Genomic DNA, 17,678 nt, shown 5'->3' with positions numbered 1-17,678 from the left:
CTCCTGCAATGAAAGAGGAGCAACTCCAGGTCTGACAGTGGAAAAACCTTACCATTTATTATGAATAGGCAGCACAAAATGAAACTCACAAAATACTATAGAAGCTTGTAATTCTGCCTTAAAGAATTCCTCTCTCCTCAGTTTTACATCTTGCAAAAACCTGAGAGTCTCCTCTTTGCCAGGTCTTACCCAAGCTTAGCTCTTTAAATCTGTTTGTCAGTATTGTTGTTCCTCTACCACAGACTCTTTCCAGCCTAACACTATTTCATTAATCACAGAGTGGTTTGGGTAGGAAGAGACCTTAAAGACCACCCAGTCCCCCCCACCACCACCACAGGCAGGGCCCCCTGCCCCCAGCCCAGGCTGCCCCCAGCCCCGTCCAGCCTGGCCTTGAGCCCTGCCAGGGATGGGGCACCCACAGCTGCTCTGGGCAGCCTGGGCCAGCGCCTTGCCACCCTCACAGGGAAGAATTTCTGCCTCATCTCTCATCTCCATCTCCCCTCTCTCATGTAAAGCCATTCCCCCGTGTCCCATCGCCACCTGCCCTTGCCCAAAGCCCCTCCCCAGCTTTCTTGCCGGCCCCTTTAGGCACTGGCAGGTGCTCTAAGGTCTCCCCGCAGCCTTCTCCTCCCCAGGCTGAGCCACCCCAGCTCTCCCAGCCTGTCCCCACAGCAGGGCTGCTCCAGCCCCTGAGCATCTCCCTGGCCTCCTCTGGCCCCGCTCCAGCAGCTCCGTGTCTCTCCTGTGCTGGGGACCCCAGAGCCGGACGCAGCGCTGCAGGGGGGTCTCACCAGAGCAGAGCAGAGGGGCAGAGCCCCCTCCCCTGACCTGCTGGCCGCGCTGCTCTGCCTGCAGCCCAAGGAATGGCTGGCTGGCTGGGCTGAGCACACAGTGCTGGGTCATGCTGAGCTTCTTGTCCACCAGCACACCCAAGTCCTTCTCCTCAGGGCTGCTCTCAGCCCATTCTCTGCCCAGCCTGTATGCATGCTTGGGATTGCTTATGGCAAGCCCGTAAAGGACGCAGAACTACAGCTGCAACTTCATGAGATACTGAGTAAGGGACTCAGGTTTTGCTGTACCCTGTATTACAAGTAGTTCTATGAAAACACAGGCAATATGACATCCAACCTCTACCTCTTTCAGCATTGTATGAAAATAATCCAGGAGCAACAGAGTCTGGGGCAGGAATTTTGAGTTAACTTTCAGCTCTCTCACTGTCTTTACCTCTGGTTTTGTGCACATCACTTTCCCCAGCCTCTTACTCTGCCACATGAACATAACATTTGCTAAGTCCTATGGAGTTATGTTCATGAAAAGCTCAAGGAATTCTGCACAAAACCCCTTAGAAAAAGTATGCATGGCAGCTTTCAGAATTTCTTTCTGTACTGTACAGCTGCATTTTCGATTGGTTCCTTCTAGATGTGCCTGTTTGCAGCACACCACAATAAACCATTGCTTTCTGCCCGTACTTCTAATCAATATATTCCACAGCACTGATAGCTTTTTAGTGCCGGAAAGCACCTAGTCTGACCTCGCACAGAAACATACCTGGGATTCCTGTGTCATGACTGCAATTTCTGCACCATTTTAAATGGATGCCTAATTTTTGCTAGAAAAAAAAAAATCTATCATGCTACCAGATGAAGTGGTTAATTCCCTACACTGTTTACCATTTGCTCTTTATTCCTCATTTCATTTTCTCTAGAAATAATTTTATATTTTCTTCTACATTATCAATAAAGATACTGAATAGAACTAAGCCAAGAACAGAGATGCTATATAATACACCTAGACACTCTACTTTGCAATTAACTACCTTCGAGATGGTACGCTTTTAACTTTGAATCATGTACAAGTCTAAATCCAAGGAAAGAAATCCACCTTGGAGAAAAGTAAGAGTCCTAGTTAATATCAGAAGAGCTATATTCCACAGAGACTCGAGTGACTCAGTCTTTCATGAGGCAAGGATATAATTTTCTGGATGAAGTAGTTCAACAAATCTTTCTCGCCCTCCACCTTCAAAAAAGAATTTTAGATTATTTGTCCTTAAGAAACAGTTCTGGCCTGGATTGTAACTAATAGCTGAGCTAAGAAAGAGAAGCAGCATTAGACGAAAAAGCTGGAACACACTAGAAACTCCTGGTTATTTTAAGCCATACTCACAATAAACTGGTCCATGTCCCTTTCCAGCCCCATGTTCGGTAGATCAGGCATCATGTGCGCCACCACTTTAAACCCAGCATCCTTGGCTAAGTGAAAAGACTCGCACACAGCCTTCACAGTGTGACCTCTGGGAAGAGAGAAAAGAGATTGAGGATCACACAGGTGAAGATGTATTTTGATGCTTAATTGAGATTATTCTCTAGGAAGTGCGAAGCGTTGAGTTTGGAACACGGTTGCCAAGACAGCAAACTACGCTAGGGGCTGAAAGTAGTCCAGTTTGCTACTTCTACAGCAAATGAACCACACCAAGGCTACTGCTACACAAATCACAGTCAAAAAACTTTAGAAAGCTGCTGATATTCAATTTTTAAAGCAATGATACTAGTTGATACGCAGCACAAGCTAGGGCACGCTGCACTGAAGACTCTATAATCAAAATGAAGCATAACCAGAAACAAAAGCAACAGAAGAGGAAAAGGAGAAGGATGGGGGCCAAGTAAAACCAGCTAGCTAACAAAATCTTCCTGCAACATACTTGTCAAACTCTCAAGTGCTCTTTTTAGAGAAACACAAACTCTTCTCAACTTCTGAGAGGTGCTAAACCTCTGAAACATAGGCTGCATTAGGACTCTTGAAGGATTTCATGTTATTCTCCATCGACATCAAACCAAACTAAACTTGTGGTTGCTCTGCAGGACCTCGGAAAGACTGGGAGCCTAAACAATGGCAGAAACAAAGGTTGAATCTCACGTAAATAAACCACCTCAAAGAAATTCCTCTCCCCTTCCACCTCCATGGCTCAGGAGCCAACTTCTGCCTCCACAACAGCAACCACTCTCGCTACAAACAGCTACTAGGAGGTCCTCATCACACATGACCAGTCTTCCCACAAAGTCCTTGCTTTTGCTCTTCCCCAGCTGGGAGAGCTCTTCTTCTACTGGCCAACATTTCTGGACATTTCTATCCCCTCAGCATCTTCTACCTTCCCTCTCCAATCCCCATTTTCTTCCCATTGCACTTTCACACCAGTTCACCCTATCTTTTGGCATTCCTGGCCAATGGATTAGCTCAGCAGATGACTTTTATCCTCCAGAGTCCTTTGGATACAAAATTAACACCATCTGGGCACCTTTACAGATGCACACCTTCTGCCGAGACCTAATGTTAATGTTAACCAAACCGAACAGCTACTTCCCTTGTTTTAAGGACCTCTTTCCTCTCTGCTGGAATATTTTGCCTCCATTAAATCCCTACATGTACTTTTATGACTTTAATTTCCCCCCCCCCCCCGAAGTATTACGGTGTTTTTCTGAGACTGTTCAAGGACAGTATTACTCAAGACCTTGAGTAGCCTGAGGGGAGTAAGTGGAGACTTGCTTCATAAATAAAAATTATTTTCTTATTAGAAGTGGAATTTGAGCTGCATCAATAACTTGATTATTTGATGCCTAGATCTGTTCTTGAATATTTTTCTGCCTCACAGCCACCAAAAGCACTCAAAAACCTCACTAATGACTTATGGAACATAATAGAAAGTAATTTCCAAACAGTTAGCCTAATTGGTTGTAATCTGACATTTTGCTACAAGCAAAATATTAAAAGTTTAACGCCAAAACACATCCCCCACAAAGTAGAAGAACAGAAGCAAAATGAGGTCATTTGAAAAGGAAGAGAAACTTGAATCACCCTTCTCTAAAAGTATATTCTAGTTCATTGTTCTAAGAAGTTGGAGGGAGGCATTTGAGCGAACAGCCTGCACCCTCCCTGCTTTGAGACAGCCTGCAGCAAAGTCTTTTAGGAATTCTGCAAGCAGCTTTGAAAAGTGCCTTTAAAAATATAAATCCATACAGGATTACTTCTGACTGAAATCAAGTCAGTAATACACTGCTTCCTTTTTTTTCCGATTCACCAGCAGGAAAGCAATGGTTCATTAGCAAATGTACAAGCCAAAAGTGACATACAGCTTTGAATGATTTATGGTACCAGCTCCAATGTGACAGACAAAACTGGAGGAAAATTGAAGACGACTGAAGCGATAGCTAAGTGAGGGTTTAAAGTTCCACCTCAGGATAGGACACCTTTAAAAGATTTGAGGTGAAAAAAAGGTTTTGAAAGGTGAAGAGAAATTTGTTAATGTTAAATTTACCATTTCTGTCACAATTAACTGTAAATGAATACATCTAGCCTAAGAGTGAGATCCAGCTACATTCCTTTGTATGGATCTTTTCCTTTGGAAAGCTCTGACATCTAGAGGAGGAACATACCACCTATAAATATTAGCTCTTAACTCTTGGACTACTCAATAAATGGCTCCTCCTGTCTACTGAGATGTGGAACCTGACCATTTCACAGCAGTGATATCCTGCGCTTCCATGCGCCAGCAATACTACAGCTAAACCCATAGAAGGAAACTAATTTTGGATTCTTTAAGTCTCTTAAAAGAAAATGTCCAACATTTTCAGTTTTGGATTACTGCCTTTAAGGTAGGTGTTAACAAAGAAGTGCTTTGCCTATTGAACCATAATCTGTCATTATGTACAATTATGGTTACTAAGCATCTTTGGTAGGTGACTGGAATATGCAATAAGATCAAAGGCAAGTTGAACGAGTGTCGGAAGTGGAAAAAACAGGAGAAAAATCACTTTCAAAATCTCCACAGAATTATCAGACTTGAAATAAAAAAACTCCACAACCTAAAGAGATTGGCTTGCTTGTGATGAGGTGAGATAAACAACACATTGTGCACTCTCATATGCAGGACAACTGTTCTTTTGGCCACAGGTCCAAGATTACAAGGAATAAACTACAGGTCTCTTGCAAATATATTTTGCAATCCCTAGAAATCCTGTATGCCTAGAATGACTGCGGTTACTCTGTCACCAGGCATTGTTTCTGGCTGTGTTATCCCCTCTGTACCTGCCAGTGTCATCCTTCCTCTCTAATACCCAACAGAAAAAGAGAACATGCTGTTTGCTGGGTAAGTACCTCCAATAGATCTGCATCGTATCTACTCAAGCCTATAGATTATGAATTACATAGGGCAAGAACTATGAGCTCTCTCTGGGCACATGTTCTATTTCACAAAACTGCATTTATTTATGAAGTAATGAAAAAAAAAGTACAATATGGGAAAAGAATATAAGTTTAAAATAAAACAACCCAAACAACTCCACTTTCTCAAGCCATTATCTACACAGTAGCACAAAGAAATCCATAAAGCCACTGCAGCTCATTAATTTTTCTTATTGTGTAGCTATGGCCACACAAGCAAGGGAAAGAGCTAAACGTTTCAACATTCAATGTTAAATGGGTGTTCAAGCCAACAGGTCAGGACAGGCTACTCGAGAGTATTCCAGAAAGCATACAGTGAGCAGCCACGCTCAGTTTCGCACTGAAGCTTTCTTCTCACCTGTTGGTGTCCCTGGCCACATCCTCGTACACACTCTGCACTCCGATCTCCAGCCTTGTACAGCCGTAGGATAACATGTCACTTAAATGACGCTTCAGGCAGTAATCTGGTCTGGTCTCTATGGTTATCCCAACGCATTTTGTCAGGCTTCGTTCTGAATACCTGCAAAAAAACCCATCCTCTATTAAAATTGTGGAGGTGGCACTGGAAACTTGGGAATAGTTTCCAATCACCTTCCAGGTGAGAGTTTCTATGTCACTACCAGAATTAAAATCCATGTTAAAACCCTCAAATACATCAGTAGCCAGGGTGCCCTCAACCTTCTGGCAATGCATGGATGAAATAATACAGAAATCTGCACACTAATAAAAGTCTGGGGTTTGTTTTGTATGAAAAACAACTGGACTGTGTCAACCCCTCAAGACTTTTTTAAAAAAACTTGTTAGGAAGACACTCCCAGACCAGACTGAGCCTTCAGTATTCATTTGCCTGGAAACAAAACCTGGACAGAACGGAAAGTCAAGAGTAGGCAATGAGAGCTGTGTGTGCTTTTAGGGACAAACCAAAGGCGATCTGAGCACTTGCTCCCATTCAGACACTGATGATAATACAAGACCTCACGTTGGGGAAAGCTGGTAGAGTCAGTACGTATTCATTTCATTACATTCCAACAGTGTACAGATAAATTGCAGGGATGGGACAAGGCACAAACAAGATCCAGCCGTTTTCTCACAAGAAAACGTACAAGACTGTCCATAAAAAATTCTACAAATCACTTCCCCTCGTGAACTAGCAGCATGCTCACGACCTCACTGAACAGACGCTGAGGTCTAATGCTGAAAGAAAATTCATTGTTACCCTTTCCCCCCCTCCTTTCCCATTTATCACTGGATGTCTAGCAAAGACTAATTATTCCAGCTAGTAGAAATGGTAAGTTAGTGACCTATGAGAGTAAAACAACAGAAAAAAGGAACCCAAAGCAGCCTTGAACTGAAGTTCACAAAAGGAAACCATCAACCAACATAACCTCCAGCACCACCAGCAAGGATAATATTCCTTTCCATACAGCAATTAATTCACTTGACTGTCTTTCCCGCAGAGTATGGCGGTTGTGTAACAGGACTGCAGCACAGGACAAAGGATTTACAGCAGGAAGAAAGAAACTTCTTGTGAAACCACTTGAAACTGCAGAGATAATCTGGATAATTCCCAAACTGGGATGTAGGCAGGATTAACAGCCACTGTTTGGGAGCTGTATCGGTCTCTTTAATGGTCCCAAATGATGAAGATCTCAGTATTAATACTAAATGTTGCTGAAAAGAGGACACCTTGAGTAAGAGAAGTGTTATGCTGATACCTGAAAGAATATTGCACACTGAAATCACAAGGATGACTAACTTCAGCTCTTTATTAGGTGTTCTATAAAGATTCATCATCCAATTTCCAGCCCCGGATAGCTGGAAACTTCTGAATCAAAATAAAGCTCCAGAGCCTACCTTAGAGCATGATGAAGGTCTGATTTGACAAAAAAAGCCCAAACACCCCACCCCGCTCAAACCTCCCCCACACAACCCCTCCCCCCAAACGTCCCCCACCCCACCCCAAAACAGCAAAAAAAAACCCCAAGTGGGCTCAGACTCACTAGCAAAACTATCAACTCCCTTCAAACTGATGAAGTCTAAGATACGTAAAGACCAAGATATTTGGGGGATACACTGTAATAGCTGTCAAAATAAGCATCTTAAAAAAAACAAACAACAAAAAAATACGTAGAAGATTTCAGAGTTTGTGGCTCACTAATCTGACACTAACAGAACGATTGTTTATCACGTCAGGGAAAACATTGCCAATGTGTGATTCATTAACATCAGACTGAAAAACGCCCACTTTTAAAGACGTGATTTGCAAGGATGAAAGCAAGAAATTTTAGCTAAGGGGCAGGGGGGTGGACGACGACATGGAAAGCCACCAGATAACTCACCCATCACACCAGAGGGTACATACTTATATTAAGCACCTACAATCAGGCTAGAAATACTGAAGGGAGACAAAAATCATTACATCCCTGTCTCTCAGCAAATTTATGGCCAAGATATAAAATGCTGAATATAACTAACACCAACAGACCCTAAACTATAACATCTAAGGGCACCAACAGAATTTCAGTACCGTGTAATGGTTGGTAGTTGTCTTGCCAACTCTATGCCGTGAAGAGAAGCATGTCTTACCAATAACCAGAAAAGCAAAACAAAGATAAACCCAAAACAGATAAAGTAACAAAGATGGCATTTCCAAGGGAAGTCATGAGCCTTTTCAGATCACCATCCTCTGTAGAATAAACATTTTCAAGCCAAGCCACAAGTCCTCTAGCTCTCCCCAGCTCTCCTGAAGACTTGTGGTGAGCAAACAGAGCACAGCCTCATACTGTTTTATCTAACTAAAATAAAAGCTTGAATCACATGGTCCATGTTTAATAAAGACTACAGATTCCTTTCAACTAATTGGAAAAAAGTGTGTGACAGCCAGCCTTCCACTGAAGGGGATTCTGGCAACACATCTCCATCATTTCCTGAATCAAAAAAAAAAAAAAAAAGAAAATTGACTTTTCTTCTGTCTTTTGTCAACTTTCAAACTTTAAACACTCGTTTAGATATTCATCATTTTTCCTATTTGCAAAATGAACATGTCTATTTCACTTGAAACCTAATATGAAAAGTAAGGACAGGCACAAATTGCAAGATTATAAGTTAAGAAGCCAAACACTGGAGTATCAGAAGCAGCCATGGATCAAAAGCTGTACTAAATCTACATAACCTGTCACTTCATGGAAGGAGTTATCAAAGGTACCCATAAAAGCTGCACCAATTATTATTATGCAGCACAAAGCTGCATTATACAACTAAATATACAACTAATACTTTTTTTTTTTTTTAAATAAATCTGTGTTTAACATTTAGTTTCAGTATTTTCCTACACATGGCCAGCACCTCCTTTTCTGGCCAACGCAAGAGTAAGCTATTAAGAGAGAGCTTGGAGACCTGAAAGGGGCAGGAAATACCATATAAAAGATTATCTCCTAAATACTGGATTTACATCAAGGCAGTCAGTGATTTTTATTTTTTTAAAAATCAAACTGGCAACACCTTTTATTTTAAAGCAGAGTCAGGATCTGAGAGATATTTACAGCCAGCACAGAAAAAGGAAAGACAAACTGATGTACGCTTAAGAATAACACCTTTTTAGTGGAAAAAGCTTTTTAGATTTTTTTCCTTAATTTTTAAAGGAATTTATCTTTGAAATCTGGTCCTGATTTGCAGATCAAGTCATAGTTTGGGGTTGGTTTTTTTTTTAGTTATTATTAATCAGTGATTGATATTATAGTAGATTGGCTATTTCAAGACTGACTTTGCTTCTGCCTCTCCTACTTTCAGTACCCAGATTTCATCGTGACTGCCCAAGGGAAACACGGTGGCCTCCCACATTTCTAGGAGGTTGGGTAGGCACATTTTTCACATTTTTGCCCTGGCAACCTTCCTGACCACGGAAGCAGCTTCCACAAAGACATGCTCCATAATGTTCCCAGGGACCCAGGCAAGGCTTACCTGCCTGTAGTTCTCCTTCCCACCCTCTTGAAGACAGACCCATTTTCAGTCACTAGGGACCCTCTTTTTTTTTTTGCCTCTTTTTTGCCTCCAAGGTGAGGTTCAGCTGCCTCACCCATGCCTTCCACAAATCTGCATGTGTCCAGTTTGCCAGTGGTGTCCAATGCAATCCTCTGCCATGGGCACCACCTCTCACCCCAAATCACCCCCTGGCAAAAGCAGATCTTGCAAATTAAGACAGAGGCAAAGAAACACCGCGTACCTCAGCCATTCCGTGTGTCCTTCATTACTGAATGGCCTGCTGTACCCAGCAGCAGATCCACATTTTCTTTTGTCTTCATTTGCTAACAACGTACCTATGCAAGTCCTTCTTTCTGCCCTATAATCCCTTGGAGTTTCAACTGCAGCTAAACTTCCCTAACGTGCCCTCTGCCTGCCTGTATCCCTCCTGGGTATCCCATACCTCCTTTCACCTTCTGTAGCCAGTCCTTTTTTCATGTTTGAGCTCCATCAGGTCTTCCACATTAAGCAGTTAAGCCAAGGTGGTGGTCTGTCATGCCTGCTTGGTCTCCTGCACATCAGGATGCATCACGTTAGCAATCTGAGGAAGCTGTCCTGGAAGATCTGCTAAACTCACCTGGGCTTATTCACCTTTCAGAGCATCCTCCCATGGGACCCTGTCTTTTGGTTCCCTGGGAAGATTTAAGTCTGTTATCCTGAATTGACATCTTTATTCTGCTACTCACAACCCCTGGGATCTTAAGCGGTAACATCTCAGGGTCATTGCAGCCAAGACCACATCTCTTCCTCAGCCAGGAATTTGCACCTCTCTGAGGCACTGGATGAGCCAACTATTTCAAAACAACACCATAATACACTCCAGAAATCTCCTAAAGTAGTTGTGTTTCACCATCTTGCCATTCTAGCAGGTATCAGGGTGTCAGACTAATTTTAAGAAGTGTGGCATATTGTTCATTAAGTGCATATATTCTAATGCTTACATCATTTTCATATCTTTTTTTAGCAGTATTCCCACTTTTTAAGCATTCTTCTTGTTGTCTTTGATACCAAAAACAGCCACAGAACTTTGCAGACACACCAGTACTATATCCAGATGGAATATGATTTGCCTATTCCTATCCAATTTTCCACTATTTATACAGTCAAGGGTAATTTGGCTGCTGAATCATACAGAAAGCTCATGATAATGCGACTTAACTCCTAAATATTTTCTAGATATTTCGCTGCTGCTTAGAATAGAATCCTGCACCATTCCTAGAAAAGCAGCTTTACATTTTCCCATAATAAAGTACACAGCTTACTTGCATACAACTTAATATGGAATACAAATGTATCCCTTATTTGTCCATCTCCAGTATTGATCGCTCCTGCCAACCCTTAGAAATTACTGTTTTAACACAAGTATTAAACAGAAGGCCCAGAGGCAAAAACAACAGAAACCTATTAGAAACCATTCGGGTCAATGACAATAATTTTCTGCCATGCCCGTTTTGAAAACCAATGTAATGGGTGACACGTTGCTCTAGTCTTTTTTTTTTTTTTTTAATGTCAAAATACCTCACTGTATTAAGTCAATTCTCTTGCAAAGGTTTATGCATATTACACTTCATTTCTCAAAAAAACCCTGCAAGCCCACTAACAGGATACAGTGACTTATCACGATAATGGACATGATGGATTTGCCTTCACTTGATCTTTAAAAACAACAGACACTCAGCCACATATCCTGCAGGAATGGCATGCTAGTGAGGCAGATACGAAGAGGGAACAGTCTCTACCCAGCTAGGCAGACAGCCTGAAAAGCAGGTACCTAGAGCTCTGAAGAGTGACTTCAGGATACTCAGACACAAAAGGTTAAGACAACCTTGATGATGACCAAGACAAGCAAAACTGTTACTAACTGAAGATGAAGAGAAGCAAAATAAGAGAAAGCCCTGAGAAATTAGATGAACTCAGGCTGGAAACCCCACCCATGATAGTCTTGTTCACCTGATTTCCAGGTTCAATCTGGCATTAATATTTATTATGTGCACTTCTTCTGGAACTTGAGAATGGAGATGGATTTTATCTTCTTAAGCAACTACAAACATCCTACAGTATTTCTCCTCCTGCCATGGAACAGTCTTATTTATTATTTGTAATACAGCAGTGCTGAGGAATCCCACATAATCAAAAGAATAATCAGAAATCAAGACAAGTGTATAGCACAAGATGACAGTGGGGTAATTTTAATAACAGACTGACCACAGAAGTGAATTATGCAAATAAAACAGATGCTAAGGCATACAGATAAAGGAAATGAGATACAGAGAAACCTTAAGATTTATATAGACATAGCTATTGTAAAGTCAGTTATTTTCAGCATGGTTACAGAACTGTCTGAAATAGGAAGTAAAAAAAGATATTATTAATTTTAATCATCGGGGAACATTTGACTAAATTTTCAGAGAAAGCTTGTACATTAAGCAGACCCTGAAACCAGAATGTGTCTCAAACAAGCTCCAGTTTTTCAGATCAAAAAGGCAGCTACCTCTCCACCAGACACAGCAGTTTGACATAGGGTCTCAAATACTTCCTCACTTCAAGAAAAAACAGCACAGTTCTGGCATAAAACAACTCGTTCAACAAATTCTTTACTCGCTCTCGATTAAAATTTGGTCTATAGACAAAAGTCTTGTCAACGAAGAGACCTGAACATCAAAAGACTCAATTATATATAAACTATACTACAGCAGCTTCCAAACTCCCTGGTTGGGATCAGAGTGGCAGGATGCCAGGCGACACAGAACGACTTACCTCATCCCAGTAAGCTCAGAAAAGATAAACTGTAAGAATAAAGCAGGTGGGTTAGCACTGTGCATATACAGCATATTAATCACGTGCCTTTAAACCACTTACCTGTTTTACACATTTCAGAATGGGAAAGTATATAATGAGGAGGTAAACAGAGACAAAGAGGCAAAAAAATGCACAAGCAGCAGCAGAAGCTCAAAGCACAAGAAGGTCAAAGGCAGCATCAAAGCGAAACACTCACCGAGAGCAAGCAGCGTTCAGGTGTACCTGTCCATAGGGAAAGAAAGGAAGGATGAAAATACAGTGACAAACAAAACTCTGCTGCAGGCAGGAGCTGCACAGGTAAGCACGGGAGCAGGAGCCTCACTGTCTGCGGGAGAAGGTCTGGGGCTCGGCCCCCTCGGCACCTCAGGAAGGGACAGCCAGCACAGATGTAGGTGAGCCCAACAAGAATGTAAATAAGGAGCCTTCTGGCAAGGACCCGGTAACTGCTAAAAGAAAACAAACTGCTGAAGCGATACGACTCAAGGATACCAGAGTAAAATGATCATGGTAGTGGGAGATCCCAACCTCCTACTCATGGTGGATCCCCTGCGTTCGGGGAGCATGCGTAGTGAATTTGAAATGAACCGTACCTTTAAAGTGAAGCGAGAAAGCAACTAACAAATAATTAGTTAGCAGGTGTAGACTTCGGGTGGAACTAACCAACTTCACTGTAAAAATACATGTTGTGAGTAAAATTAGGTGTGCAAGTTAGGAGGAGCGACCCCCCTCGCACCCAGCGCCACAACCAACAAACCTGCCTTGTAACTCCCCTCTAGTTGCAAAGTTCGGTTCCGCACATCACTTCCAAAGCCAAAGAAAACCTCCTTAAAGGTGGAGATGGAATAAATCATTAAGATGCTCATATTACTTAATCATGATCGCTGCTAGTGGATTGCCGGACAACAGCAATTTCCACCAAGCATGGTGCTCTATACGCACACGCACTGGGCTGAGTGGTCACAGCTTGGCTGGGAAGGCACTGCTGCTCCTCTACACTTCAGTCTATGCGCAGGGTGGGGGAGGGGGAAGGCAGTTGCAAACTTGCCTTACAAAAAGTGCTTAATGTCTTGTGGAAAGAAAGGAGTGTTGGAGGGCTGAGTGGGGGGGAAAAAAAAAAAAACCAAGAATTTTAATTGGCAACCTAAGGAGGCCTTGGCAGAAGGTTCCTGGTCTTAATTTTGCGAACTAAAAGATTGTGAACATCCAGCATCTCAAACAAGTCTAACATCTGGAAAAAATCCCCTTCTTGTGCCCTTGACTACATGGAGCACAGTCCTCAGTGTAACACAATTACAGGTGTTCAAGACAGTGATGCCTACACACGCAGAACGAAGACAAAGAGTGACATCAGTGGTTTCTGGAGAGGAAGCTGCCGATATAATACACAAGTATCTTATGTACCACATCCTCACCTATTACTTAAATGACCTCCTTTTTCTTGATCTCTAATAGCTTGGCTTTACCACAATGTCAATCTCTGAAACACAGCTAGCAATAATTAATTCACTATCTACAATTTCCCACTAGTAAACAAAACCAGGTGGCATCTTATGCATCTAACATGTTTCAAAAGTTTCATGTTTGATGATTGCCCAGAGCAGATATTTGTGAAAACTCAGATGCCAGTTCCTTGGCTTTATACTGCTCCCTTTTTATTACAATTCAGTGTTTTCTTTATCACCACTACCAGGAGTACGACACACTGCTTTGGTTTCTTAGAAGCATCAGTTTCTCAAGGTTCAGTTTTCAAACACTGAACAACTTACAGTCACTTAAAATACAGTCATTTATTGATTAAAATATAATCTTCTGATTCTGATAAAGTAACAGTATTTATACCTGCTAAAAAAATTAGGAAGAACAATATTCCCCCCCCCAAATGCCACTAACACATAGGTTATATGTAACTATGCTCCCTCCTGCTGTGTCACTTGGTGTTCGAAATCCAGGATAGGATCAAGTGTTCAAAACAGTATCCGTTCTGAAGCAAAAAAACCCTAGAACTTACCAGTTTTCTCTCTTTCTTAATTTGTTTACTAAGTTGTAACCACAACGAATGGATCTGACATCTGAGAATCCTCCAAAGAAAAAGCACAGCACGAGCAGAAGTGGCACAGTTATGTTAACACACTGCGGGTCTAATCAAAGTAGGGCTATTTGCGTGGACTAATTAAACGCCTGGCTGTAACAACAAGGAGGTAATGATGTTGGCTGCAGAGGGAAGGGGGTAGGAGGCTGGTTTGGTTTATTTTTATATCAGTCACAGCTTTCATAGAGCAACATCACGTAGAGGACCTCTGGCAAGAAGGCTGTAGCTTTGCTGGAGGGACCCTGCCGCCTGTGACAGCCAGTACAGAGCCGTGCACGAGAGATGCTCTGCTCTTACCATGCTGGGCTAATAAACGCACAATTATTTCGAAAGCCATAATCGCTGCCTATTCTTGGAGGACATCTGAGCAGGCCCCGAGATGTTTGTCTTAGCTCAGGAGGCAAAAAAAAAGGACACTGAACAGAAAACCCTGATGGGACCTTCTAACATTGCATGCTTATTTTCTGAGCTCCCATCCATTAAGTTCAAGGCAACGGCAATACAGATAATGCTCTTTCAGCAACAAATTATCAGCAAGCTATAACTGAAAACACCAGGGTGAATAAGCATATGCTAGAGCGAAATATTTCAAACAAGAAAAATCACATGTGTGGCTCTAACAGGAGCCAAGTTGCAGCCTCTTTTTTACCCATCTGTATCAAAACTAAAGGTTGGGGGGGCACGGGAGCTAAACCAAGGCTAACATGGACAAGAGAGTGCTTACCTCCTCCTCCCTTAGGTCAGCTCTCTGCCTTTCTCAAACCCGTCCCAGTGAGCAGAGCCATATTATTCTTGGAAACCCAAGTCTTCACGTTTACCCCAGAACAGAAGCAATACCACAAGCTTCCAGCTTCCTTGCACAGAGGCTTAAGGAGACCCGAGTCTTTGAACTGCTTTCAGATGGCAACTGGAGTGCCACCAACAAACTGACCTCGTCTGCAGGTGGAACCAGGGACCTGCAAGGTCCAGGAACACAGAAACATTGTCTTGGGCAAGTCCAAAGGTCTGTTGAGCCTGGTCTCCCACCCATCTACAGCTGTTGCAGATGATTAGACTAGACCAGTAGGACCAGGGCAAGCTGCAGTGGTATTTTCCTCTAATACTCTTAAGAGTTGCCAATTATTTGTTCTTCAGGGACTCCCTGAGCCAGAGGCAATATCTTTAGTAGTAGTAGCTGTCTTCAAGACTTATCAGCTCTCACTGGGCGTTTTTTCCTATGAATGTGTTCAGTCACACCTCAGCTTAACTATGCACGACATGAAGGAGAGCCTTCTTTCTATTTAATTCCCATTTCACCCGATAGCCCTCGTGGCATATAAGATAATTGGTGTTTATCCTTTCTCTGTTGTCTCCATGCCGCTCAGGATTTCATCGACCTCTACTCTATCGCTCTTAAATACTTCCCCTCCCCACCCCCACCCCACCCCGAGTTCCACAGTATCATTTCCCTTCTCCCCTCCCTTATTTTTAAAAAGAAGAACTCAACGTAGGTTCAAGCTGTGAAGGCACTGCTGAATTATGCAGCAGCGTAACAGTCCCATTTTGCTCTCTATTCCCTTCATTATAATTCCTCACACTGACTTGGTCTTTTAACCAAGCATCATGCCTGTGTTTCTCTCAGTTGTCTACTACAACTTGAAAATCTTGTTCCTGAGTAGCATTAGCCAACTTGGAGATCATTGTTTTGTAGTAAAATAAGGGAACATATCACTATATCGACATTAATCATCTCACCCAGCATGGTCAAGACCACCTATTCCAGCACAGAATCCTCTGGGACACCACTGATGACTTTCCTCTGTTGTGTAAATTATTTATTCTGTCTCCTAATACCTTTCAATTACTTATGCATGCAAAGGCTTCACTCTTATTCCCACAGTCTTTAAAGAGGCTTTGGTGAAGGACCTAATTTTTGGAAATCCAGGTACACTTACACGTTTGTCAAATGCTTCAAAGAAAACTACAACCTAGATGTTTTGTTGAAACATTAACCCTTTTCAAGTAGCCAGAGGAAAGGAATTCATCTGCCATAAGATGAAAATGTGTACTATGGAAACAAGAACCTCTGAATCCTTGTTCTACATAAAGAGAAAGGTGGTTTGTTTTTTTAGCAGCCAAAGAAAACAAAACCTGTTATCCCAATAAAGACAACTGTGGTCCAACACATCAGCAACACATTTCTTCCAAGACGGCTGAAAGAAGAGAACATATTAAGTGTTTGTAAAATGTCCACTTCCTAAGCCCATACTCAATTTTTTCAAACGAGGAGCGTACACACTTTCCTTCACCACGAGACTAACATATGAATGCCAGTAAAAAAAACCACCCAACCCTCCACCTTATACGTGGAAGATTCAGCTAGTGCAGCACACTGTGCTGATCATTCCAGCTTGGATCTTCAGCAGCCAAGACCAGCAGATCAACAAGTCACACACGGATGAAACAATTGCTTGGTTGCCTACGCGCTCAACCAGCCATTCTAAAACTCCTGTCCTTGTTCGCAGGACACATGTACAGACTTTTAAACTCCTTTGATTACCACTAATAGCATTTGAAAATTACAACCAAAGAAAGGAATCCATGAACGTCATCCTGAAAGACCTGATAAAACTGCAAAGAGGAAGAAGTGGTTCAAATGACCAGAAGCTTGAAGGTGACCAGAAGCTCTGGGCTTGCTATGAAGATTTCCTGTGCCAAACAGCAGCTCCTCTCCTATTTAGAATCACAGAATTACAGAATCATTTAGGTTGGAAAAAAAATCTTTAAGATCATAAAGTCCAACCATTAACCCAGCACTGACAAGTCCACCACTGAACCATGTCCCATGCAAATTACATGCCCTCCCAGGCCACCAAAAACCACACAGGTCACTCTGCAGTGGGAAACAAACCCATGCAGGAGGGTTACCAACCCCAAACAGTATTATTTTCAAAACCATTTGGCAGTTTAAGGTGCAGAAGAGGAGCTTGGAAAAAAAAATACACTCAGCACAATGACAGAAAATTAGAGACACTTTAAGCTATGAAGTTTTAGAAAGAATCAAATGCATTTCTCAGTAACAGTTTGGGAATTTCTGCCAGTAATCCAGGATAAACACTAAAGACAGAGTCCCACTCTTTTGCCTTAAGCACCAGTCCTGGAAGTGCAGCATGGTGGCCTTAACCCACACAGTATTTCAAGGGAAGAGAAGCAGAAGGCTGTAGGCTGCATTTGGTTAATATTTCGTTTTGGTCAATTTTGCTGTTCCAGTACCTTTTCAGCAAGCAATATAAGATCTAAAAAGAAGTAGCTTAGTCCCATTTCAGCTGTCTCTTATGTGGATTCCAGCACAATTTCATTTGACCTTTAGTTAAATTCCACCTCCACCAGGCAATCAATATCAGCTATTCCTACAGGACAGGTTTTACTCTACGTCCCTTTCTCTTTTTATCCGAGTGCACAGAAACAGATAACACATCCTATGAACAACAAACCATGTCACCACAGTGACACTAAAGTGCAAGCAGCTCATCAGCTTGCTACGTACAGTGAAACAAAGACTGTTATAAAACTTCCA

At 42.2% G+C, this 17,678-nt stretch overlaps 1 protein-coding gene across 2 annotated transcripts in view; it reads right to left on the bottom strand.

Annotated features, from left to right (window-relative positions):
* ELP3 (elongator acetyltransferase complex subunit 3) overlaps nucleotides 1-17,678 on the bottom strand; it is a 94,158-nt gene that overhangs the window by 55,747 nt on the left and 20,733 nt on the right. For both annotated transcript variants that reach the window (XM_056342890.1, XM_056342891.1), the window contains exons 8-9: nucleotides 5,573-5,734; nucleotides 2,164-2,290 (exon numbers count right to left, since the gene is read on the bottom strand). In XM_056342890.1, coding sequence (XP_056198865.1) covers nucleotides 2,164-2,290; nucleotides 5,573-5,734 — 289 coding nt within the window. The remainder of the gene's footprint in view (nucleotides 1-2,163; nucleotides 2,291-5,572; nucleotides 5,735-17,678) is intronic.

The sequence above is a fragment of the Falco biarmicus genome, chromosome 6 (assembly GCF_023638135.1).
Source record: "Falco biarmicus isolate bFalBia1 chromosome 6, bFalBia1.pri, whole genome shotgun sequence".
Classification (NCBI taxonomy): domain Eukaryota; kingdom Metazoa; phylum Chordata; class Aves; order Falconiformes; family Falconidae; genus Falco; species Falco biarmicus.
This window is presented reverse-complemented; position numbering and strand designations above follow the sequence as displayed.